The 27,888-nt window shown below is 41.6% G+C and overlaps 1 protein-coding gene across 1 annotated transcript in view; it reads right to left on the bottom strand.

The window, feature by feature from the left end:
• Positions 1-15,443, bottom strand: part of SLX4IP (SLX4 interacting protein) — a 180,671-nt gene extending 165,228 nt beyond the window's left edge. Inside the window, exons 1-3 of the mRNA XM_089690101.1 lie at positions 15,315-15,443; positions 14,596-14,635; positions 12,151-12,257 (exon numbers count right to left, since the gene is read on the bottom strand). Coding sequence (XP_089546227.1) covers positions 12,151-12,257; positions 14,596-14,635; positions 15,315-15,443 — 276 coding nt within the window. The remainder of the gene's footprint in view (positions 1-12,150; positions 12,258-14,595; positions 14,636-15,314) is intronic.
• Between the last annotated feature and the right edge of the window lie 12,445 nt (positions 15,444-27,888).

Raw genomic sequence — 27,888 nt, 5'->3', positions numbered from 1 at the left:
GGCAAGAATGCATACAATTACCCTCATGGAGTAATATAAAGCCTTAAGGGATATTCAGATGTTTTAGCAGTCACTTTCAGGCTCTCAATAGCTGTATGTAGGGTAAACCTTTAATGCACCATCATCCTCATAAAAGATAGAAAAGAACCCATGTACTGTAGCATGATATAATAGATACCAAATCATTTAATATAGCATCTTACATTAGGAACTTGAACAATCAGTAATAGATTCCCATGACACAGCCACAGCAGCTTCCTGAGATCTAAAACACATTTTTCCAGTAATCAAAATGGTCGCACTGCCACTTCTGGTATTGTGCAATTACGTCAGACGTCACGTCCTCTGACGCATTTTGTCACTTCTGGACTTCTTCTGAAGGGATGAGCTAGATTCTGTCCCATGTTTTTTTCCAAGGGGACCCACAGTGTATCCCCTGTATGTAGATTACAATTAATAATACAGAGCAAGGCAGTGCCTTGATAGTATAATGCAAGGTCTGGTCATGCAATGTATAAGGTCGTATGAAAGACGCGGCGGTTTCCCATGCCACACAAAATTAGCGAACTCCTGTCAGGTTTTAAGGAAAGATTCTAGGTAAACATATGGGGACCATCTGAAATAGGAATAAAAATTTGGGAAGCATCATCATCTCCAATATAGTAATTCTGCCAAACTAGGTGGTGTGTACTTTATCCCAAGCCTTCAGTTCAATCTGGGCAGAGCGCAACAATGGGTCAAAGTTGGCCTTGTAGAGCTCCTTCAGATCTGCAGAAAGTTTAATGCCTAAATATGTGAGGGGGAGTCTTACCATTTAAAGAAAAATGAACTCTCAAGAGCTCGATGGTCAACCTCCGAAAAATTCAGGGGAAGAATGACCGACTTCCCAAGATTAATCTTAAAGTTGGATAGGTTGTGGAAGCGCTCTATTTCACTCAGGAGATTGGGTAGGGTTGTTTTAGGAGAGCTTAGAAAAAAGAGAGCATTAACTTCCAATGCAGAAATATCGGGATTCAGTCAGATCAGGCATAAAAAAGCCTCCATAATCAGGGAAAATAATAATGGCGACAGGGGACAGACCTGCCTAGTCCCATTGGAGATTGGAAAGGGCTGGGACAAGACTTGATTGACTTTCACCTGGGCTGTAGGACCAGTATACAGAGCGGCAATCCAAGATTGCATCTTGAACCAAAGTCCAAGCCTATGCAATATACATGATTTAAATACCCAATCTATGCGGTTGAAAACTTTCTCAGCATCAGACGAAAGGACCAGGCAGGGGGTTTTTGAGGCAGAAATCCATCGGAAAGGGTAAATTACTCTTTGGGAGTTACAGTTGTGACCAAAATTATTCAACCCCCACTGAAATTGAGTGTTTTGGCCAGTTTGACATTGCTTTTGATCATTCAGTCATCTTGCTTACATTTACATTAAAGAGGCACTTGTAGGTCAGACAAATATAACATAACAGTTATAATGAAATAACCACAAATGTCTTTTCTGTGCTCACAGCATTATCAGTTTTATTCAACCCCCAAGTGACATTCAATCTTAGTACTTAGTACAGCATCCTTTTACAGTTATAACAGCTTTTAAACGTGAAGCATAGCTTGACACAAGTGTCTTGCAGCGATCTACGGGTATCTTCGCCCATTCTTCATGGGCAAAGGCCTCCAGTTCAGTCACATTCTTAGGCTTGCGCACTGCAACTGCTTTCTTTAAGTCCCACCAGAGGTTCTCAATCGGATTTAAGTCTGGTGACTGCGATGGCCACTCCAAAATGTTCCAGCCTTTCCTCTGCAACCATGCTCTAGTGGACTTGGAGGTATGCTTGGGATCATTGTCCTGTTGAAAGGTCCAACGTCTCCCAAGCCTCAGGTGTGTGACGGACTGCATCACGTTTCCATCCAATATCTCCTGGTACTGAAGAGAATTCATGGTACCTTGCACACGCTGAAGCTTCCCTGTACCTGCAGAAGCAAAACAGCCCCAAAGCATGATTGACCCTCCACCATGCTTCACAGTAGGCAAGGTGTTCTTTTCATCATAGGCCTTGTTCTTCCTCCTCCAAACATAGCGTTGATCCATGGGCCCAAACAGTTCTAATTTTGTTTCATCAGTCCACAGAACACTATCCCACAACTTTTGTGGTTTGTCCACATGGCTTTTGGCATACTGCAGTCGACTCTTCTTATTCTTTGGAGACAGCAAGGGGGTACGCCTGGGAGTTCTGGCACGGAGGCCTTCATTACGCAGTGTGCGTCTTATTGTCTGGGCTGAAACTTCTGTACCCACATCTGACAAATCTTTTCTCAGTTCCTCAGCAGTCACACGGGGACTTCTCTCCACTCTACGCTTCAGGTAGCGCACAGCAGTCGAAGTCAGCATCTTCTTTCTGCCACGACCAGGTAGCGTTTCAACAGTGCCCTTTGCCTTGAATTTGCGAATGATGCTTCCTAAGGTGTCTCTTGGTATGTTTAACATCTTTGCAATCTTCTTATAGCCATTGCCCTTCCTGTGAAGAGAAATTACCTCTTCTCTTGTCTTCCTGGACCATTCTCTTGCCTTCACCATGTTTGTAACCACACCAGTAAATGTCTAGAAGGAGCTGAGTATCACAGTCATTTTAAAGCTGCCTAATTGGTGCTTATTATGCTTGATTGCTGCTCGGTGACATCCACAGGTGTTTTCAATACCTGATGGAAAGCACCTGTATGAACCTCTGTTCTTCAGAGTGGTAGTCTTTAAGGGGTTGAATAATTGTGGCAATGAAGAAACCACATAAGAACCATTTACTACTGTATTACATAAACAATTGATGTCATTTTAGTTGCATTTGGGTAGTTACAACGTCCTTGTAGGATTTGATTCTGAATACAATTCCAAATGTACACTATAGTCCCTAAACCCCTTTACAGCATTGGGGGTTGAATAATTTTGGTCACAACTGTAACTCTACCTTCTCAGCCAGGGATAAATCCCACTTGTCCACGTGAACCAACTCGTCTCAAAATTCTCTTCCTTTGGGATAACAGTTATGTGGGCTTGCAATGCATCAGATAGTATACGACCTGTCTTTGTTAAGGAATTCAAGTACACCATCATACGGGGTAGAAGGTCTGAGTATTGAAGGAAGTATTGATGAGAAAACCCATCTGATCCAGGGCATTTTCCAGAGGGCATAGCTTTTATTGCAGGGATCTAGCAACATGTTTCCTAGCCTAGAAAGATATTGAGGATTTGCCCGAGGAAGAGTCCAAATGGGGGTCCAGACAGACATTAACATCTCCCCCTACGATTACAGAGCCTAAGGAGGAGTCCTGAAAGATACCAAGTATTCTATCAATAAAAGACCTGGCAAGAGTTCGGGGTGTAAATATTCGCTAACGTAAGGGTGTTACCATAAAGGGAACCCTTTACCATCATGTGGGCAGCAAAGTGGCTAAATGGTTAGCACTTCTGCCTGGCAGTACTAGGGTCATTGGTTCTAATCCCAACAATGGCACCACCTGCCTCGAGTTTGCATGTTCTCCCTGTGCCTGCATGGGTTTCCTCCGGGTACTCCGGATTCCTCCCATACTCCAAAGACTTGCTGGATACTGTCTAAACTGACCCTAGTATGTGTGTGTATGAATGTAAGTTAGGGACCTTAGATTGTATGCCCCTTGAGGGCTAGGGACTGATGTGAATATATAATATATATGTAAAGCACTGCGTAAATTGACAGCGCTATATAAGTACCTGTAATAAATAAATCACGTGACTACCCTCAGGGTCCTCCAGGTAGGACTCCAGGATGAAGGGGCAGTTTTTGTGAAAAGCTATTGCTACTCCATTGGCTCGCTTAAGTGGGGACATGCCCATAAACCAACGGTCAAATAGGTACAGGGGTAGTTTAGGTATGGATCCCATCTCAAAATGGGTCTCCTGCAACATCAGGACCTGAGGTTTGAAAGCCTATACCTCTTGCCATACTGTACTGCGTTTAAATGGAGCGCTAAGACCTCTGACATTGTATGAAATCGCTTTAAAAGCAGACATTGAAAAGAAAAGCAAAACCCGATTGAGGCAAATAAACAGGTGACCAGAAGAAAAAATATCAAAATGACTGAGGACCTTACAAAAAAAAAAAAAAAAGGAGGAGGGAGGGGATAAATCAGAACCTAAATGTGTTCAACAGACCTCTGAGCAGAAGCGGCGGCAAGAAGTTCACAACCCTGGAGGGTGGGCACCCTGTGAAAAAAACGGAACGTGGGGGAGCGTGTAAGTCATACCCAAGCAGGCAGCTCCAGCCACAGCCACCCACCGCTTACAAAAATGCATAAATAAAGAGTGCCGAAAAGATTACACAGCCAAATGACAATATACATGCCAAACTGTACGTCCCAAATGCCCTGGCCATCAGCATTAGGGACAGGTAATTATAGGCAGAACACAACAAAAAGGATAAAAAAGGGAACAGCAACTGGAAAATGGAAACGGTCCTGATCATAGGGGCATACACAAAATGGAGATGCATTGTCTAAAAGTCTCGTTAGGATAGTTCAAGGGAGATCAACAGTAAGTGTGGTCAGAGTCACTGACCCAAAATGAGTTGGAAATTAAGTAAGCAGGAACAGATGTTCAAGTGTTTCCTTTGGCATTGGATGAGCCCGGAGGGTTTCGGATCCACTTACATTTCCAGCGTGGTTCTTGCCAATCATGTTGTTGGTGAGTGTGAGGTGGCGGTCCACCACCTCTCCAGTCTGGTAAGTCCGCATCGGACAAATTTAGGGTTTGAAGAAACTGTGGAAGGTCATCCTTGTCATTATTAGTAGCTGTAAGTCGGAATGGAACGCACCACTGGTATGTAGCTCCCACATTGGGCACAAGAGACTGTGTCAATGCTGTGCCAAGCTTAACAGCGGTGGGCAGCAGGAGCTCCGGAATCAGCCTCCTTCCTCCACCATGGCTTGGTCACACCCCCATGAGTGGAATTTTTATGCACAGAGATACAGTTGCAAGAAAAAGTATGTGAACCCCTTGGGATTACATGGAGTTTTGCATGAATTGGGCATAAAATGTGCTCTGAACGTCATCTAAGTCACAACAATAGAAGAACACAGTCTGCTGAACATAATACTACACAAACATTAGATGTTGCCATGGTTTAATTGCACATAACATGTAAACATTCACAGTGCAGGGAGGAAAAAGTATGTGAACCTTTGGACTTAATAACTGGTTGACCCTCCTTTGGCAGCAATAACCTCAACCAAACGTTTCCTGTAGTTGCAGATCAGACCTGTACAACGATCTGGAGTAATTTTGGACCACTCCTCTTCACAAAATTGTTTCAGTGTAGCAATATTCTTGGGATGTCTGGTGTGAATCGCTCTCTTAAGGTCATGCCACAGCATTTCAATCGGGTTGAGGTCAGGACTCTGACTGGGCCACTCCAGAAGGCGTATTCTGTGCTGTTGCAGCCATTGTTTTGTTGAATTACTTGTATGCTTTGGGTCATTGTCCTGTTGCATCACCCATCCTCTGCGGAGCTTCAGTTGGCGGACAGATGGTCGTACGTTTTCCTGCAAAATGTCTTGATAAACTCTGGAATTCATTTTCCCATCAATGACAACAATCCGTCCAGGCCCTGAGGCAGCAAAGCAGCCCCAAACCATGATGCTCCCTCCACCATGTTTTACAGTGGGGATGAGGTTTTGATGTTGGTGTGCTGTGCCTTTTTTTCTCCACACAGTGTTGTGTGTTCTTCCCAAACAACTCAATCTTGGTTTCATCTGTCCACAGTATATTTTGCCAGTAGTGCTGTGGAACTTCCAGGTGCTCTTTTGCAAACTTCAAACGTGCTGCAATATTCTTTTTGGACAGCAATGGCTTCCTCCGTGGTGTCCTCCCATGTACTCCATTCTTGTTTAATGTTTTCCTTATTGTAGATGTGTCAACAAAAATGTTAGCATGTGCCAGAGATTTCTGTAGGTCTTTAGCTGACACTCTGGGATTCTTCTTTACCTCATGCAGCATTCTGCGCTGTGCTCTTGCAGTCATTTTTACAGGACGACCATGCCTAGGGAGAGTAGCAACAGTGCTAAACTTTCTCCATTTGTAGACAGTCTGTCTTACCGTGGACACATGAACATCAAGGCTTTTGGAGATACTTTTGTAACCCTTTCCAGCTTCATGCAAGTCAACAATTCTTGATCGTAGGTCTTCTGAGAGCTCTATTCTGCGAGGCATGGTTCACATCAGACAGTGCTTCTTGAAACCAGTAAACCCAAAACAGGTGTGTGTTTTTTAAGGGCAGGACAGCTGTCAGCAACACATCCAATATCATCACACTGATTGGAGTCAAGGTTGGCTCACTCCTGGCTCCAATTAGCTCTGGGAGAAGTCATTAAGCTAGGGCCTCACATACTTTTTCCTCCCTGCACTGTGAATGTTTACATGTTATGTGCAATTAAACCATGGCAACATCTAATGTTTGTGTACTATTATGTTCAGCAGACTGTGTTCTTCTATTGTTGTGACTTAGATGATGTTCAGAGCACATTTCATGCCCAATTCATGCAAAACTCCACGCAATCCCAAGGGGTTCACATACTTTTTCTTGCAACTGTATGTAACTTACATTTTCTGCATGGACACACAAAAAAACAATTGTTACCTATGTGCCCTGTTCACACCACAATCTTGATGTCACGTCAGTTTTTTTTCCGTGCAGAAGATGGAATACATGTTGAAGATTCCTGTGCAGAAAAAATCCGCACATGATACTAGTGTTGTGTTTGAACAGGGTGCATAGAGAACAATAGTTTTCTTTGTGCCCTTGCAGAACGAGAGAACACATCTCTGCACATGGTGTGAACATAGCCTTAAAATACAACCAAATACTCCTGTGTGATACTCTAAACCAGGCTTTTTCAACCAGAGTGCTGCGGCACCCTGGAATGCCTTATGGGTTCTTCAGGGGTGCTTTCACAAAATGCCAAAATTACCCCAAATTGCCCATAAAATGTCAACAAACTGGCAGGTGGATCAAGCCTGTCTTTTTTGTTACACAAAGCAACAGGTTTTTGTTTTTCAGCATTACAACCTTGAGCCCAGTGAGAGACAGCTGCCGATGTCCGAACAAATGATGACATCATAGGTTAAGAGGACAACAGGCACCTGAGAACATCCTTGTTTGCCTCTCCCCTGCTCCATTCATCAGCACTGAGGTCTCAGTAGCTGTATGAGGGAGAGAAACTGAGGGAGAAGAGAAATACTGGAATACTAGTCAGAACCAGTGTGGAAAGATATATTGCTTTGTAAAACTAAATCATCTCTAATGGTGTTTTACATGTGTGAATTCTGCTGCATTATGTAAAACTATTGGTTTAGTTTTTACATTTTAGAATGGGGTGCTGCAAAAGCATGAGCATAATTTTAAAGGGGGCCTTGGCTGAATAAGGTGATGAAACATTGCTCTAAACAAGTTTTAAATCCAGGTGCTATGTGATGCACAAGCATCATAAATCAAACAAAGAACTTTCTTTTACCTTCGCTGAGTGAGACAAATTCTCCTTCATTTGTGTTTCATACGTTTCCCCTCCCAGACACTGCAGCTCACAGTGGAAGGTTTACAGCAATAGAAACAGTGCTGTCAATCCAGAAATCAATGGGCAGGACTAGTTGTGGCCAGATGCTGACTTACAAGTTACAAGTTTGTGAATTAGCAGTGACAATGCCCCCTGCAGTGTCTTTTCATTTCACTGCAGTTCAGGCACAGCTTGCATGAGAGTGGAAACTCTGCTCTGGAGCAGTGCAGCATTAGTGCCACAATATCAGAGGAGCTGTGTTAGGTACAATTCACTGGCAGGATCAACAGGTGTTTGTGGGAATTTACAGAGGAGTACGAGAAAGCTGTACATATGCACTTATAATTAAAGTGTTACTAGACGCACACATTCTGAACCATGCTACTTCACATTACTGTTAAACATTAAAGCATTACTAAACCCACAACAGTAAAATCAGACTGCATATGCAGTAAAGCATGCTTTTTATACTTACTGTGGAACCTAATCCTCTGCATTGTGTAAAAAGGATATTTGATCCTATCTTCTCTGATCCTCCTCTTCTTCCACAGTCCCCAATCCATCTGCTGATAGCACAGTGCCTTGGGGGCAATCTGCACATGCTCAGTTTGGGGAGTATTGGTAGAGAGTTTTTTTTCTTTTGGAAGAATGCATGTGATTAGCACAGGGACAATCAGCGCTGTCCAGACAGTGGGTCAGGGGTCTTGCAGCAGAGATTGAAAACTCCTTGTACAAGCTATAACCAGTGCTCTGCTGGACACTAATAGGAGTAACAAGACTGCACTAGCTGCTGATGAGAAAAGATATTTAGCAGTTTATTTTTATAAATAAATAAATAATTGCATTTCCATGTTGTGTGTACTGTGGGAGACCAGATATAGTGAATGCAGGGTCCTGGGTTTAGTAACACTATGAGTGTTACTAAACACCCGTAAGTGCTGCAGCACATATTTTTTAATGGAGGGCATAGTTCTACTCTAAACAATGCTACAACGCTTTTAACCACTTTACTGTATTATTATTATAATACAGGATTTATATACCACCAACAGTTTGCGCAGCGCTTTACAAAATGAAGGTAGACATTACAGTTACAATACAAATTGGTACAAGAGGAAACAGAGCGCCCTGCTAGTTACAATAAGGTTTAACAAAAAAAAGTACAGTATGATCTTTGAACAAGATATTAAAAATGGAGGCATTTCTTTGTTTTGGTGGTATGACTCATGCCACATAGTTTCCACGAAGGAGTGTCACTGAATGTCATGAATTACCATAGTATATTGAGCCAAAAGGTTTTAAAAATAAGTTCATCTTTTAACCAAAAACAATAAATACTGCAAGTAAAAAAATGTGCATTTACTATTCTTTGTTTTGGGAGCCTGGGAAGCATTGCATCAGCAATCAGGAGATCGCTGGTGCTATGCAGGTCTCCTGTACACTGTCAGTAAACTCTGCCTGCTCGTACCAGGAAGACACAATGAACTACCTATAGCTTTCCTCAGCGCTGTTGTAGTTCTTTGACAACTACAAGCCAACAGCCGCAAACACTGTCGGGACTTGTAGTCTTCTCATTCACAGAACTCTATCCCCCTGCTAGCTGTCACAATGGGCAATTGGGGAGGGTACAATTGTAACATGTTCCTAAATATGGGTGTAATATGTTACAAATGGTGAACTTATCCCTTAATACTCTAGCATACAGAAAAAATTTAATTGTATCATGCTGAAAAAAAAAGTGTGCAGGGTGCATTGTAGCCAACATTCATGCATATGCACCCCATACAAAAATCAAAGAAACCACTCAAGGCGGTTCCAACTTCTCCAAGGGCATAGTCACATTTGTTAAGGGTGCCGTCTGACTAAATACAGTACCTGCAGTATTATGTACTGTCCATATGCACAAGTCCATAAGTTAAAGTAGAACTATAGGCAAAACATTTTTTTTTTCATTTTGGATAGAGTAAGGGAGGGTTATATCTCCTGTCAGATTTGTTTCACCTTCTGTGTCCAACTGCAAAGATTTCCCTTCACTTCCTGTCCAATAGCCAAACAGGAAGTGGGAGGAAATCCCTACAAATTAAAGGAATTTCTTGGGGACACCTAGGTCACCAGAACTAGTATTGCCATTGGAAGATTTCCACTTTAATACTTTTCTGGGGACAACCCAAAATTTGGGATTTTCTTTTACTTTCAGTGATAATGGTAAACAGGACAAATAAAGAGGGTGAATCTCCCGAACAGGGACACAGACGGTATAAAAACTGACAAGCGTTTTAATCCCTCTCCACTCTATCCAAAACCAAAAAAAAAAAAAAAGTCTTGCCTTTAGTTATACTACCACTCACAATAAACCTACATCCCCATAGGTTGGATTCTGCAGCACCAGTACGTACATATTCAACTTCATGACATAGAAAAATATATATAGAAAGCTGAAGCATGAGGTTACTTAAAACATCTGACAATATTGTCCCTTGATGCCATGAATGTGTTGGTAGTAGTATCTGTGGTAATAATGAGTGAGCTGGAAATGCACACAGATCACCTACAAAGCAGAGTCTTCTAAACACAAAGTACACATGCTATACAGTGTAATGCCTAGGGCTAGAAACCAATAGTCCATATGTTATATTGTGTGTGAAGCAACCATGTACACCAGTAGAAGTGATCACTGGGTAACTGCATTTTCAGTATCGGTTCATAAGGAAATAATAGCTATCAGTCTGCGATGTAAATGTACAGAAGGTCAAATCAGCCCCTTAAGCCACCAGGTCTTTTTTGCCATTTATGTCCCATCCAGGAGATTTCACTTCACTTCCGATGCTAGAGGTCCACTACACAGTATGAGAAAATATTTCCAAAATGAGGGCAATCCTCTCTTAGCCCTGGTTCACAATAGGACTTAATAAATGTGATTTCAAGTAGCGCCATTTGAAAAATAGGTCCTATATTACTTTTTCACTACTTCAGTTAATCTGATAGACTACAGGGTAAATGGCACTGAAATTGCACCTGTGTCTATATCAGCGCAACTTTGATTTTGCACTTTAACGGCTTCCCGGCCACCCTATAACAGAAGTACTGCTACAGGGCAGCAGGGATGCCCAAAATCAGGTATATATACCTGATTTTTAATTTCTGGGTAAGGGGTGCAAGCACTCCCTACCCACACCACTATTGGCTCCTCGGCATGTCAATCACTGGGTCCCGGCCATCGATTCCCGGCCAGGACTCGGTGATCGTCGGCGGAGCCAAGAGGGGAGAGCTCTGTATGTAAACGATACAGATCTCTCCCCTGCCAGCACAAACAGGCTGCTTTGTATTGCTCTGCACAGCACAGCAATACAAAGCAGCTTGTTTCCCTAGTAAAACAGCCCACTTAGTAAAACACATGCAGCACACAGTTAACGCTTTGATTGCCCCAGATGTTAACCCCTTCCTTTCTATTAGCAATGATCACCGTATTAGTGTTACTGGGGATGTCAGTGGCAATTAGTCAGTTAGTCAGAATGCCTGCCACAGTCCCACAATAAGTCACTGATCATCATCATTACTACTAAAGAAAAAGAAAAATTCCAGTATATATACTGCCATTTGTAGACGCTATGACTTTCACGTAAACAAATTAATTTACATGTATTTGGATTTTTTTTCTTGCAAAAATGTAGCAGAATACATTTTGGCCTAAATTTATGACAAAATTTTATTTTTTAAATTTTTTTATTGGACATGTTTAATAGCAAAAAGTCAAAAATATTGTTTTCTTTTCAAAATTGTCAGTCTTTTATTGTCTATAGCGCAAAAAATTAAAAACGAACAGGTGATCAAATACCACCGAAAGAAAGCTCTATTTGTGGGAAAAAAGGACATAAATTTAATTTATGTACAACGTTGCATGACAGCGCAATTTTCAGTTAAAGTAACGCAACGCCATATTTAAAAAAATGGCCTGGTCAGGAAGGGGGGGTAAAACTTCTGGATGGCAAGGTTAAATGGAACCATATCGAACTACTTTGAAATTGCATTCAGTGTGAACCAAGGCTTAGACAGTTTTAATAGCAATACAAGATCCCATAGGAAGCATTTCTGTACCAGTGAGATTCCAAATATTTGGATTTTTCTCACTTCCAGTCCCATTGACAATAGTCACTAGGACAAATAAAGAGGATAAATCTCCCATGAAGGGACAGGGACAGCAAAAGAATTACTACTGTATCCAAAAATGAATTGTTGGCTTTAGTAACACTTGACTCTGAATGTAAAAGGCTTTGGGGTTGATTTACTTTAAGCAAATAAACTGCAAGGGAAGTTGCACTTTGCACAGGAATTTGCCCCCAGAGCGTAGTGAATAATAAAATTTCACTTTGCAAAGAATACACAATCACATAAAAAAAAAATAAAAAAATTAACAGCATTTTCACTTGCACATGATTGGATGAAGAAAGTCTGCAGAGCTTCACCGCATTCACTTAGATCGGGGGAAAATTCTCTTGCAAAGTGAACAATCTATTTGCCTCTAGTAAATCAACCCCCTAGTTTTAAAAAAAACTCAGATTTTATCCTAGCTGCTTACCACAAGGCCCCCGATGTGTGGGAACCAAGCAATACCTTTTCTCTTCAGTTCTGCTGGTGATTCTCTTACTTCCACCACAAACTTCAGAGAGGGATTGATTATGAAAACTAGGACAAAAAAAAGTGAGGATAATGATCACAAAAGGTAACCAGTCTACTGCCCTAGAGGAATAACAGGTATACTTCGATTGGCGGCATTTAAAAATATCTGATCATTTTGACCATGGGAACACACATGTAAAAAGGTTTATTTCTCTTATAAAAACTCATCAATTATGGGGAAAATGACAGATGGATTCTCTGAAATCAATGTTTTTATAATATTGCAAGAAATGACAATAATGAGTCATCATGTAGCACATGAGAAAGCATGGCTTGTTCCTCAGACAACTAAAAATAAAACAGCTCTTTGCAAAAAAGAGGGAAGGAAATGGACATTAAAAATGCAGAGTCACTCTGAACAAAAATGTTACGTTCATTTATCTGATACTGGCAATTACTGAAAATGTAAATCCATGTCACAGAAAGATTCCTTGTGATATCAGAGTTTTCACTTTATAAAGTGTGAAATATACAGAAGCCATCAATCATCCTTAAAGTGATTCTAGAATTTTTTTTTTTTAAACAACATATAGGTCATACTTACCTGCTCCGCGCAATAGTTTTGCACAGAGCAGCCCCAATCCCCCTCTTCTCGGGACACCTGTCGGCACACACAGCTCCTCCCCCTTGACCAGTGCCCCCAAAGTAAGCTGATTGCTTGCTCCCAAGCCCTGCTCTATGCATCCATAAGACACATAGGACAGCGGCTAGGACTACCCCACACACTTTCTCCCCACTAGCTGTGATTGACAGCTATGGGACGCAATGGCTCATGCTGCTGCGTCTCAGCCAATGAGAAGAGAGAGATCTGGGACAGCTGAAGCTCCTGTGCACATCGCTGGATCGAGAGGGGGTTCAGGTGAGTATGGGGGGGGGGGCTGTGGGGGGGGGGGCAACACACAGAGGCTTTTTAACCTCTATGCATTTAATGCATGAAGGTAAAAAAAACCTTCAGCCTTTAAAACCACTTTAATTATTCACATAAAGTGTAAATCCTAACAGCAGACATCTCTTATTTGCTCACAACCATCAGATGCAATCACTGCAAACAAACTAATTCTGTAGCTCTCCAGGAGACTAAGGCAGGCCATAGACTATGGGTTGCGGAAAAAAATGCTTGCCATTGTAAAAGGAACATCAAGCCACTTGGAGATGTTCTTATAACCTCTACCTTGGACATGCTGGTCTATAATCGCCTTTCTGATCTCCTCAGACAACCTTTGGTTCCATCATAAAATCTTGCACCATAAAGTCTGTGTCAGGTTTGACTGATCTATATATTGATCGCTGTACCATCATTACCATTGTTTTGTACCCAGGGGTTCCAAATCAAATGTATTCATAGACAAGAGATGACATTCATTTCTAGTCACACGTCTCTGGATGCCACCAGATAATGCCAGACTCTGGTGGGGAGCATGAGGACAGGTCAGAAAACTTCTCTAGGTCACAAAGTTTCTCTCCAGATAAGCTTGAAATTGCCAGCGTCTCTCTCCTTTTCTGTACTCACCCTCTCCTCTCTTGAAATAAAGTTTAAAGCCTAATAGAGTAAAGCTTGCAAGACTGTAGAGGACTCTGCAGCACCGATCAGAAAATTGTTTGGTCAAAAGGGAGATCAAATTTTGCCTACATGTCCTATTGTCCTCTAAAGTCTATGGCAGTCTTGGATATTCAGTAGGCTTTAAAATATAATTTCATCAACTTAAACAATTGCAGGTAAAAGCACAGTAAAATCAAGTGCATTTAATGTTTACTTGCATGCCTTTGAACTTCAACCTCATCAAGAAGAGTTGATTCCTTAGCACAGGCATAGTTACCCTTTCCTCCTGCCATGTCATATCCCTGTCCTCTTTTGGGAGCATCTAGTTATGGGTGTGCTGACTCAGCTCTTCTCTCACCTCCCTACATAATCTTTTATGTAGCTGTCTGAGAGTGGAGAAAAGAACACTATAGAGTGTCACTTAAGTGACAGTTCTGTAATGGGGCTGCTGATATCACATTCAAGATAGTAGAGCCCAGCGTGGGCCATGGGGCTATTTATCAAAGGAGCAGGCAATTCCCAATTCCCCATTTTTTGTTTTGTGGCATTTAATGCCTAATTTGCACCGAACTTTACTGCAGATCAAATCTGTGGCTGTAGCGGGACGTGAGACATTTAGCAGTGGCTATTAAGGATCCCACACCCACAGACACAACCTGTGACTCATGCCTGTCCTGCTCATTCAGCTGTCAGAAATGGATTCCAAGCTGACAGGTGAATGTGAACAAAGCAGATGGGACACAGTTTAAACCGAAAAAAAAAAATGGTACAGGGGGTTTCCCCCACAATCCATATATCACGTACCTGGTGAAGGAGGCCAATGGAGAGAGGGCTTCCCTTGCGGCTAAGTTCCGGACTCCACTGAGAGTGGGACAGCGGGAGTATGACCCAAAGTTGCACTGCAGGAGTGCTGGTTGGTGGTCCACTCAGAAGCACAGCTGGTGCACGGAGATAGGTCTGCAGACAGAAGGCGCCTGTGCGTGGTATGCAAGCCCTTCCGGGATTTGGATGTTTACTGGATAGTCGGTTCAAGCCAAGGTCAGGTACCAGGTGGGAATCAGAGTGGTCGTTGTCAGATGGGATAGCCGAGGTCATTCACAGAGAAGCGAGAGAGAGAGAGAGAGTATCTGTAAGCCAAGCCTAGGTCAGATCAGGGGTAAATCAGAGTAGACAGGTCCAGGAGCAAGCCGAGTCGATAACAGGAAATCACAAGTAAGAATCACAGGAAACAGGAACAGGGCACGGGGAGCTAAAGATCATCCAGCAACCATAGGAAGTGATGAGCTTCCTTATAAAGGCCGCCTGGCACCAGACTGAAGCTGATGTGTACCTCTGCGGCCATGTAGAGTACTGGCAGAAATGCCAGATCTTCCAGAACTTCTGCCGTGGACAGGACCCTGACACCATACCAGGCCCGTACAAAATTTTTGGGTGTTTTTTTTCTCTATGTCAATTTTTTTTAATGAGTAGGGGTACTATGTACCTTACTCATTCACATGGGTGGAGGCAGTATCTGGGGATACCCTGATTGTTAAAGGGGGCTTCAGATTCTGATAAGCTCCCTGCCCACAAAACCCCACAGCCACATGGCCAGGGTTGTGAGGATAAGGATAGGTGCTTTGCAAGGTGGGCTCCTCCCATGTTGAAGGCATGTCGCCTGGCACGGTTCAGGAAGGGGGGGGGGGAGCGTACGCTTGACCCCTTTTCCTGGCCAGCCAGGTTGCATGGTCGGGTAATGGTCTACAGTAATATGCAATTTCGGGGGCCACACTTTTTTTGGGGGTGGGGGTTAGCATTTGGCCCCCCTTAAAATTCATACCAGTCCCAAAGGTATTGATTGTGGGGGGGGACCCCATTCTGTTTTTATTTTCGTTTTAAATATACCTGTTCCTTTATTTACATTAACACATTTCCAGCTGACTGAGCAGTGCAGGAATGAGTTACTGGTTGCTAAGATGTCGGCAAGTGCCTGCTCTTTAACAACTATTTTTGTTAATAAACATTCGTTAAATAGCAAGTGGCTAGAACAAGAGTTATTTAAACACACAGTATTTTTATAAATATATATATATATATATTTTTTTTTTTAGAGAATTGACTTTTACATCTGTTTGTGTGATGTTTACAGTGCATTTCCTATTTATTTTTGTGTAATTACCACATAAACTGAATTGACAGTTCCACTATCGCATGTGACAGTCTGTATTTCAGCTTTAAATAAGATGCGGATTATTTATTATGCACTAAGAGAATGTTAAGATATTTCTGGAGCCATTTGCAGAAATGCTGAAATTTCCTATGGGATTGCCAACTTTTCCCACTTTTGTAAGTCAGGACAGTCTTAGCTGATAAGTTTCCTAATGGTTTTCACCTCCGTAGAGTAATAATTGCAGAGAGTGCAAACACTTCACTGGTTTGCATGTCCCACGGCTAAGAACCTAATTACTTTTAAGTAGTATGTCCAACTCTCCCCCCAGAATGCTATGTAGGGATGTTCAGGAATGCTCCAGAATCTTAATATTCCATAGTGATTAGTTCCTCAGTATTCAATTACACTCTAGCATAGGGATCTGGGAAACAATAAACTGAAGCAGGTCACAAGATATCTATTTACAGGGCAAAGACTTGTGTACAATGCTCCTTAAAAAACACATGCCTCATTTGCTCAGAAAATGTCTTGTGACAGACTCTAATGAGCGGTATAAAGGAAATTTGCTGATCAATAAACCTACCAGGTCTGCCATATAAAATAACATTTTTTTTCTTGCATATGTTCTTCAGATATACTTACATTTGAATGGTGCAGGAGAGGAGTTTTAATACTTGGAGGGAAATCGTCACTTAGTTGTCGCTATAATAAATGTCCACTTTGGAATATTCCCTCTCTATTTCTGGTATACTCAATGACAACCTAAAATTTAAATTGCATGACCAACAGGAATACTGCACACAAAGATGTAAAATATTATTCCTTTATTAAAATTGCCAGCAGGAACAGGTTTTATTCTGACATGTCTCTTCCTAGGCACAGTGCTTTCACAACAAATTCTTTGAGAAGGCTCTGTGCCTAGACCAAACATATCATAATAAAACCTGTTCCTGATTGCTTTTTAATAATGAAAGATTAGTTTGCATCTTGGTGTGCAGCATTCCTGTTGCTAATACAATTGATTGCTTTGGTAGAGAGTAGCATAGAGCCTGATCTCACCTGGAGTGGCATGTGAAATATTTAACATGTGGGACACATGCAGCAGTAAAAAAAAATAACAGGGATTTAACCCTTTCCTACCCTACGCAAAATGGGAATTAAATGTTGGCTTTAGAACATGGGGTCTCTAAACTTTTCAAACAAAGGGCCGGTTTAGACTTTAGGGGGGCCAGAAGGTAGAAAATGTCCCGAGCTCTGCATCAATGAGAATAAACATGGCCTAAGGGTTGTTGGTCAGTAAGAGGAGGAGTACTGGCCCATCAATGATATTAGTGGGGAAATAGCAACCCATCATTGTTATCAGTGCAATAAATAGTGCCGCATTGTTGGTGTCAGTGGGAGGAATAATGCCTCATATCTTTGGGAAGAATAGTGCCCCAAGGGCCAGATAAAGGCTAGCAAAGGGATACATCTGGCCCTCAGTCTGCAGTTTGAAGACCCCTGCTTTAGATGCACAAGGTCACCAAACATTGGCGGAGCCATTGGGGTTTATTTACTAAAGCTGGAGAGTCCAAAATCAGACTTCCTTCTGCATAGAAACCAATCAGCTTCCAGGTTTCATTGCCAAAGCTTCATTGAACAAGCTGAGGTTAGAAGCTGATTGGTTTCTATGCAGAAGGGAGTCTGATTTTGGACTTTCCAGCTTTAGTAAATAAACCCCATTATGTCTCAGTTTTTGCCCAAACCATACACAGCTATGTTGTTCAACAAAAAATGGGTTAGAAGAGGCGGTGAGGAGGCATTACATCGTCTCCCCATCGCCTCTGAAAATCAATTCAAGTGCCGATCATTCTTAAGAGAAGAGACGGATTTAGATGCATGTCTAAACCCAGCCTAACCACTAAAAGCACAGGGACCCCATATAGAAAAAGCGGTTTTCACCAAATTGGTTTTTTCCTGAAATTGCACTAGAGTTATGTCATGGGGTAATTTTAGATGTGAATACAGTTTAGCCAAGCCCTGCTGTGTGAATTACATGAGATGATATTAAGTGAATATCAAGTTATATTCAAGTCAATGAGATATTGTTTCACCCCTTCAGGCAATGTAAGAAAATAAGATAAGATGAAACAAGGGACAGACCCGCCTCCTTCTGAAACTCTGACACTTTTTACAAATACAAGTTTGCTGACTCAATCTTACAATTCTTGGCTTACAGTTTGATATCAATCTCATATTATGACAGTTTTAGCATCACTACACCAGCCCTAAGGAAAAAAAAATGTCAGTACTACAACTGCCACCCCACAATATATAAGTAGGACAAAGGCTGATGGAATAAGTTATTAGTCAACACATTTCCAGTTTCTTCATTTGCATTTCAAGGACTGAGCCTATCCATGTTTATTTTGAATTAAAGGAAACATGTCAGAAAATGTTAGGGAGTATGTGAGCAGGCACTGCAGACTTGTTTTGTAAGTGCACATTCTTGGACTGTCAGTCCCATCCTTGTTTCATTGGTCAGTAAGTCACTGAACGGGAACAAGTATGTGCATGTCTGGTGTTTCAAAAACTGGTAGCAATATGGTAATTCTAGGTCAGTGATCGCCACGTAAAATAAGGACAGTATCTGGATGACCTACCCAAAGCACAAATCTTAAAAAAAAAAAAAAAAAAACAGCAATGGCTTCTCCTATATTTTTATGCTGATGGGTTCCTATAAACATTTACAATACATCATAATTATTAACAGAACTTCATTTTCTGAATGGATTTTAAAGTGAGCATGTGTCCAAACTATGAACATTCAAGTGTTTTACAAATGATTGATTTCTGCAGCTGCAGGCACTGTGAAGCAATTCATCCACAAAGTTCATAATAACAGGGAAGAAGTCATCCAAGTCATTCAGGTCACTCCGACCCCCTTCCTTCAAGAGCTACTAGTCTCACTTTAGACAGTAGGATCAGGGAGCTAAGTTAGATGACTTAAAAAATCTAATTACTTCTGCTAAGTAGCTTTGAGGATGAATTGCTCCACAGTGCCCATAACTATAGAGATCAGTGAGGGCTTGTTTTAAACCTAATTTACTGCTTGTTATATGCAAATATTTGAATGTTCATGGTGTTGCTGCAGAATCATTTTAAAATAGAACAAGTTTTTTTGGATAGGTGATTTAAAACAATAGTAATGGTCACCGAGTCAGAAAGCTAGAAAGGGTCTCTTCAATCGGGTTACATACAGCAACAAAAATCTATTCACAGAGTGGCAAATCCATCCCATTTGTATTGTCAGTTGCATTTTAGCTGGAGACATTCCACATCCTTCTGTCTTTTCCCTTCTCTCATCTGTTCATGTGGGAACTAGTACTAAATTGTGTATGCAGCATACAAAACACGTTTTATTTGCCAATGACACCCCAGTGCACCTTGCTAATGCATGCATGGCTAAGTTATTAGCACTTCCGCCTGGCAGCACTAGGGTTATCAGTTCAAATCCCAACCATGGCACAGTCTGCATGGAATTTGCATTTTCTCCCTGTGCCTGCATGGGCCTTCGGTGTGCTGGGCAGCTCATTCAAACTAACAGGCTGCCCAATGCAACACATGTAAAATGTGTATAAAAACACACTTCAAAGTTTTGGCTGGAGGTACACTTTAGGCCTCGTTCACACCATATGTGCAAAAAAACTGATGGAAACTGATGCACAGATTTCACTTGCAGAGACATTAGTTTACATCAGTTTTCATGCACGCTCCAATGAGTTTTATACATGTTACAGATTCCTGAAAAAAACTGCACGTGATACCAGTGTTGTGGTGTGAACAGGGCAGAGAACAACTGATTTGCTTGTGCCCTTGAAGAACTCCTGCAGAAAAGTTGACGACACCATGGTGTGAATGAGCCCTTAAAGTGGAACTAAACCCTCCTATCCTTTATAGCAAAGATAGCTACCATCTTACCTTCAGTTGGTCTGCAGTTGATATGATGCTGCGCATGGGATCAGTTATGATACCAACTATTTGATGGTTTGACAGTTTGATTGAGAAAACAAGCAATTGTGACAGTTATCATTTACAGAATGTCTTCAATGCAACTGTTTTGGGAAAGGGTTAGGCCTCATTCACACCATACATGCAGAAAAACTGATGGAAACTGACACGCAGATTTCATTTGCAGAGACATCAGTTTTCATGCAAGCTTCAATTAATTTTATAGACGCTGCAGATTCCCATGTTGTGGTGTGGTGTGAACAGGACACATAGACAACAACTGATGTCATTGTGCCCTTGCAGACTGTGTGCAGAAAAACTAACAGCTCTGCACCATGGTGTGACCGAACCCTAAAAGTGACTGCAAAGGTTTCACTTTTTTTTTCTAAAATAACAAACATGTCATACTTCTGTGTTCTGTTCAATGATTTTGCACAGAGCAGCCCTGATCCTCCTCCTCTGAGGTTCCCCACTGGTTGTCCTGGCTCCTCCTCTTCTCTGAGTGACCCCATAACAAGCAGTTTGCTATGGGAGCACTTGTGCAGGCTCGATTCTGAATTGCATGGTGTATGTCGACTACTCACAGGATTTGGTTGACAGCAGCAGGTGCCAATGGCTGTCGCTGCTGCTGCTCCTCCCGTGAGAGAGGGGAGAGAAGAGCAGAGAATGCATTAAGGTAAAAAAAACATTTATCTTGATAACCACTTTAAATTGATGGGTTTAGTCCCACTTTGACATTTGTCCCTAGAACTGTCCTAGGCTCTCAATACTGATGAGTAGCATTCTAAAACACAGATCGGCATATTTATTCACTATAATCCATTGTTTCCTGAGCATTTCACAGTTAAAAATAAGATCAACAATTAAAGTGGCTGAATTTATTTATACTCCAAACAACAAAAACAAGTGTTAATTGGTTGCATAGCATTATAATGAATGCAGAACCACAAGCTTCGCTGCAAAGGTCTCTGGGAATTTTTTTTCATGTTGCCATCTATGGGTAAACATATGAGAACTGTTCCAAGTATGTTGGTTCTATTTAAGAAAAGTGTGAATATTTTCCTTGTAAATAGACTCATTTCTACAGCAGACCTTAAAGCTTATATGGTATTTTAGTGATTGGATGTATTTACACTTTAAAATCCTAATGTAATCTCAAAAGTCACCTTCAATGTTTTTAAATCCACAGCTTTCATCATTAAGGGCCATTTCACATGGGTGGCAAAGCAGGTGGTAAAAACAAGCTGTTGATTTGCATTTTTACTGCCCCCCCCCCCCCCCCCGAGCACCCACCTAAATCCGGCTTGCAGAGTTTGATAGGCGGAACCGCTCATCAGTTTCACCCACTGGGGTCAATGGGACCATACCACAACCACGAGCCAGCCACTTGGCTCGCAGTTGTGGCACAGTAATTTACTAAAACCCGCCCCCGCCCCGATTTAAAAAAAACACATTCAGGAGGCAACAGGATCACCTCCTGAATGCCTAGCAGCCTCTTCTCCCTTACTTCCTTCTGAAAACTGCAGAAAAACTGCAGATTGCTTTTTGAATGGTGGTAAAGGCGGTTGCTCATGCGAAAGAGCTTGAAATCATTGGTGATCTTTCAATGAAGATTTATGTTCAGATACATCCTGTAATAGGGTGACAACTGTGCATAGATACCCTATTGCACCCTATATAAAGGCTACAAACTACAGTGCTGGCACACATTGCGCAGGCATGGACCATTGTTGCCACTATCAGTAAACCAATGATGTGCAGATGACACTGGATCATGAGCATGTAGACAGGAAGTTGCTGAAAAGGCTGGAGAACAGCAGCACCAGAAGCCAAAAAAAAATATAAGAATAAAAGTGAAAACAGTGTTTTTTGGAAAAAATAGGAAAAATGTATGCTTACTGTAAAGCTTCCTCATACGTAGAAAATTGAATGTGTCCCCAATAAAGAATGAGAACAACAAAACATGTTTTTCTCTAAGAAACAAAAGTTTAAAGTGCTTGTAAAGGCTAATTTTTTTTGGATGAAAATAACCTTATGTATACTCAGCTCTACCTCTGAAGTGCGTGCGCACGAAACGCGTCAGTGGAGCCCAGGACGCCATTGACACTACGCTGCCGGTGCCACGTGGAGGCCCGGTGGCCATCTTTAATCTTAAAGGCTTCTGCAGACCCAGATTGATCCCTGCACCAGCCTTTGAGAGGAGGAATTTTCCACTTCACACACTTCTGTAAGGATTTCTGTGACCTGCTGGACCTCCATTTCGCCACACGAGGGCGCTTCATCTCTACTATCTTCAGCTCCTGCCCATTACCAGACCAGAAAAGAGAGGGGAATCTCCATGATATCATATACACATGCGTATTATTAATACGTTTCTGGTTAGTGCGCATTTCTAACTTTTGCACTGGGAATCAGCGAGCACCATTACTGGACTGTGATTTATTGATTTATTGACTTATTTATTCATTTGCTTTGGTTTCATTTATTATTTATATCTGCCCGCAATATAGTAACATCACACAGCGCTGCATTTTCTTTATATATAACCTTATGTATACACCTAATCTGCTCTGTGCAATGGTATTGCAGAGTGGTCCCAAACCTCCTCTTCTGGGGGTCCTCCAGCAGCACTTCAGGCTCCTCTCCTTCTTAGTGTGCCACCATAGGAAGCCTCATCCTATGGGGGCTCGATCCTTAATGGGGCTGTGCGTGTCTATTGGCACACACACAGCACAATTCAATCCCGCCCCCCCCGCCCCCCGCTCACAGGATTTGATTAACAGCTGCAGGAGCAAATAGCTCCTTTCTGCTGCCCCTGTGAGCAGAGAGAGGAGAAAGCCGTTGCAGACAGGCATAGCACTGTAAATATACAGCACTGTAAGTATATAGGGGGTGGAGGGGGCAATACAATTAATGAGACACTTTTATCTTAATGCAGAAAGTGCATTAAAGCGGATCTACACTACATCTGAGCACCTTAAACCAAAAATGCTGTTTAATTAATTTTTGATATTCAAAGCAAACTCACACATCCATCGATCCATGTCTCTATGCTTTATTTTGTTAAGAAATCACTTTGAAAAACACCCCATAACATTTCTGGCTGTGGCCACCTTCAGTAAGGGCAGATGATTCATGTAGCATTTACTTCCTGGAATCCATCTGCCCTTAGTTCAGGCATAAGAGTGTGCTTAGCTGAGAAAACCCCTCCTCCCTCCTGAAGACTCCTGGGAAGTATGACATCATCTGCCTGGGCATGGAAACCAGAAAGTAAGTGGAAAAAATGTAAAAAACAAGTAAATATGATATGCTCTCCTACCTATTTACTAATGCTAGTGACATAAGGAGTAAAAACAGTCAATGTTAAATGAGAAAGTGAAGTTCCATTTTAAGGTAAAACATGTTCAACCTTTAGAACCGCTTTAATACATGGTGCTATAGCAAACTAAATGTCATCCAGTTAGGGTTCAGGTCTAATTTAAGTGTTTTCTTCCTGAGTTTGTATAAAATTAAACCTTGGAAAGGGTCAGTTCTCTGTAAAGAAATATTTCAGTTAGAAGTGGATCCTGGCAGGCTCTTCACCTGCTGGCTCTTTGAAGACTCCAGCAGTGGGATCTCTCTTTTCTCTCTCTGTTTATTCTTTTTTTTTAACTTCAATAACTGATCAAGTAGTATATACATTGAGGACAATTCTCTACAGTTTTTTGCTTACAATAAGATACTAGGCTTCTCCTTATTAAAGAATGCAACCCTTTCTATTGTGTCAGCTCTTTTCTTTCAAAGGAGTCCAGGAACTCTTATCCATTCTATAATAGGAAAGTCCACAAGTATGGATTAACATCGCCATCTAGTGGCTGCAATGTTTTTTGCTTGTGAAACCCAAAAAGGGGTTTTTCTTTTTTTTTTCAAATTTTGCTTTTTTTTTCATTGTACATGCTGTGCAGATCATGAATGCATAACACATTTTGTAAATAAATATGTTTTACACTGTACTTTGCATACATAGTTGCATAGTTTTAGCACAACAGGAAGGTGGAACCTTAAAGTGGAACTTTAGTCTGAAAATTAAGTCCTGCTCAGGGGCGGACTGACCATTTGGAAACTCGGGCACTGCCCGAGGGCCCGGGGTCAATAGGGGGCCCCATGAGATGCCCCTGGTACCTTTTTCATAGGCTTTTTTGAGTTTGGGCAAGGACACAGGGGCCCCATGATCCCCTATTGCCCGGGGGCCCCATGAGTTGTCAGTCCGCCCCTGGTCCTGCTAGATCACTTCAGGCTGGCCTCTTTTGCAGGTATAGCTATGTAAAACAATAAAAATAAGTGCCTATACTGTTTAAAATCCAACAATAAACTGGATCACCCTGCTCTGCACATGCTCAATTGCTGTCTATTTTCAGGCACTGTGCCAAATTTGTAGAGGCCAATCAGACAGCTTAAAGATTTACTGCTGCTCAAGAGCCCTGGGCTTCAGCAAAATGGCAGCCTCTAGCAAGAAGAAACAGCAAGAATGCTGATGGCAATTTACAGCACACACTAATTTTGGGAGCATAATTATTATCGTGGAATGGATCTTTCTTGCCATAGAACATAATTTATTATCAAGTTGTTATGACTAAAGTTCTGCGTTAAGTCGAAGGTTGTGTATAGAAAAGTTATCAGCTCTATAGTCACACTACCATGATTTGTTTTAGAATACGTTTGTATTATATTGTAAACACATAGGACAAGCACGAGATTCTCAATTATGATCCCTTTCTCTAACTGGTAGAAGTGGCAATCTCTATACCTGCCTTTTATCATGACGCTCTATATTAAGAGGGGGTCTTCATTGTAATGTATTTTGTCCAAGCATAAAATGCCATCGATCATGTTATCTGTGATAATTAAAGCTTAGCCCTGGTGGCCACTGCAGGTAAGAGACTTTAGAACTAGTAGTCATGGTACAGATTATGTAACTTTTTGGCACACTATAGGTGAATCCAGATTTGTGGAATGGTTTTCTCCTGAGTCAGGCTTCATTCAGACTGGCATACTACAGCATATGCCTGTATGAGGGCCATGTTTACCCATATGGGAATGCACAGTTGTTCTGTGCATCCCCATGCAGGCAGTCCCATTCATTTCAATTGGGATGCAGTGGCAACACAGACGAAGCCACTGCTCCAAATCTGACATGTGCGGGTGTGAGTGCATAGCCTCAAACACATGCTGTCTGCGTTTGGAGCCGCATAGATATCAAATTGTTAACTGCTGTGTCCGCATAGCCCCTGTATTCCAAATAACATGAATAGGACTGTCTGCATGGGGATGTATGGACATGTGCATCCCCGTGCAGGCAGTGCACTACAGATCTGTTCATCCCTGTGCGGGTAAAAACCTCCCTCGCACAGGCGTACACTGTAGAACGCTTGTATGAATGAGACCTTAATTGGGAGCAGACTTCCTTAGCGAGCCCCAAAGGCCATCCAACATAACGCAGAATACTCCACTCCTGGACATACTTTTTAGATAGTAATCACCAGACAGTTAAACAAAATCTTTGCAAGAGTTTATTATAAGGGATGGATTATTTTGTACCTTAAAGGGTGGGTCATGTAGGAGGCCCTGCCATCTTTAACTTCTTCACGCCGAACATACGCAAATGTGCGGCCTCTCAGCGGCTGGGCCTTGACACCGAGCAGCCACATATTTGAGTACCATTTGTAAACAAGCTCCCATGCACATGTGTCGGCATCCCACTGAAAGGTTCTAATCTCTCGTTGCGATCATGATCTTTCCGATCATGTGACTGCCGTGACAGCCAATCACAGCGGTCACATGACCCTAAACCTTGCCCCGCCTCCCAGCATCAGAAACCCCTTAAAAGGCCGGGTGGCCCCAGCATGATATAGATAGGGAAAACAGTAGACACAACATCCTGAACCAGTGACTCAGGATACTATGAGGAAGTGCTTTGCTTTTGCTGACATAGTACTTGATGGAGGGTCTCCTGTGCTAATGGTGATGGTTATTAAAGGGTAACTCAACTTTCGTGGAGAAAAAAATTGGCAAATAAAAAAATAACAATAATATTGCGTATACAATTGCAACTCAAGTCATACTGTAATTGAATGTTATTAAAAATGATCTTTCCTTTTCAATCTGCAGTGTTGTAATTTCTTTAAAATGCAATGCAATATGGCTACCTGCAGCATCCTGTACACAGATGGTGTACAGAACGCCCCCTGAAAATGTAATTTCCTGCGTTTGTGATTGGCTTACTGATTTTCCCAGAAATCTGCACTAAGATACAAGTCAGATTTTTGGCATCCCCTGCAACAAAAATTAAATTTTGATGAGATACTCCCAAAGGGAAATAATGTCTACAGGGATGCAGACCCTGCCACTTTCCTCATTAGAATGCTGCAAGTGCAGAAGCTGATTGATAATTATAAAACTACTCCCATACAGATTCACTTTGTACATGGACACAGACAAACAAACATCTATTTTTTCAGAATAACAAAAGGTAGGAATCTGCAACAAAGTTTGTTAAACTCCCTGCACTGTACATAGATCACACAGAGGGGAATGTTTCTTTATCAACAAAAGTGGAGTTACTCTTTAAAGCTGATTTACTATAGAAGTTGGGGAACTTCACTAAATGAAAATTGTGTGAATATGCACATCATTTATCCAATTGTGAAAAGCAAATTTCTGATCACTTTGAGTACCCAACCATTCACAGATGCTTTTCACATGATTGAAAAATTGATGTGTAAGTTCAACTATAGTAAATCAGCCTCATTCTATTAACCTAAAATGCCTGCAGTACATGGATAGGATCTCTGAAGGGTTCAACCATTATGTGTGCGGAGAGAAAAGCACAAATACTAGGATCAACCAAGAGGATCATCTGCTGGAAGCGAGAAATATTTCTATTTTAACTGCCAGCAACCCTGTGCTTATTACGGAGTACTGCAGAAACAGATATAAGTGAAAGTCTCTGAAATGCACATTACAAGCATTGACGTTTTGCAGTGCCATTCATTTTGAATAGTGCTCCATCAAACTAAGGTGACACACATGCATTGCAATGCACTGTAGGATGTTATGGTAAAACGTTTGTGACACGTCCAATTTTTCTCCCTTTATGTTTATATGCACACGGTAGGTTAGATGTAAAGTGGGAATCTGTGAATGCAATTTTTAAAAAAAACAAACATAAGTATATCGTGTTTTATCAATGATTTGTAATAAAATCTGAATACATTATAACAGCAATAGTGTATTAATGACCCTCCATTGGTGCCTTAGGTCACATCTTTCCTTTCCTTTTGTTTTCTTAATGCATATTTTGGAGATGTTGGTACACCCTGAATTGGACATAAATTATACAATCCATACTCTTCTATACAAATTTCAAAACAAACTGTAGTGAGCGCTCTAGTATGAATACAGCAGCTAGAACACTCGAGGTAACCACAATACCTTTAGAATATAAATATAAACGTAAATAATAAAAGTGCAGCGCTTAAAAAATACTGAAAGCAATGAAAAGTCAATACAATATAATATCCACGGTGTTCTCTGAAGTGATGCGAATTTCCAAACATCTTACTGCCTCAAATAATAGCAATGCGCATTAACCAGAAACGCATGGATTATGCGCATGTAGGAATAATCATCCTAGATGTCAGATACATCAGAGACCAGGTGGCGGGCATCCCTCTCACGGTGGGTCATCACAGACTCCAGATAAGATCCTGAGGTCCCCTTAAGGTCAGTCGGGTGCTCACACTGTTAATAATGATCCCTTCTCTGGATGGCACAGGCACCTTCTCTGTTGGGGTAATAGCTCCACATAGGAGCCCCAGAAAACAGGTGCCAGAGATAGTGTAGTATTTCCAGACAAAATTTATTGATTCAATGTAAAAACAGGGCAGTATGCACATTCAAATCCATTTAGGGAAAAAAAA

This window comes from Staurois parvus, unplaced genomic scaffold (assembly GCF_062004578.1).
Source record: "Staurois parvus isolate SC_StPar_1 unplaced genomic scaffold, SC_StPar_1.0 ptg000516l, whole genome shotgun sequence".
Classification (NCBI taxonomy): domain Eukaryota; kingdom Metazoa; phylum Chordata; class Amphibia; order Anura; family Ranidae; genus Staurois; species Staurois parvus.
Note: the sequence above shows the minus strand (reverse complement) of the source record. Positions and strands in the feature narration are given on the sequence as shown.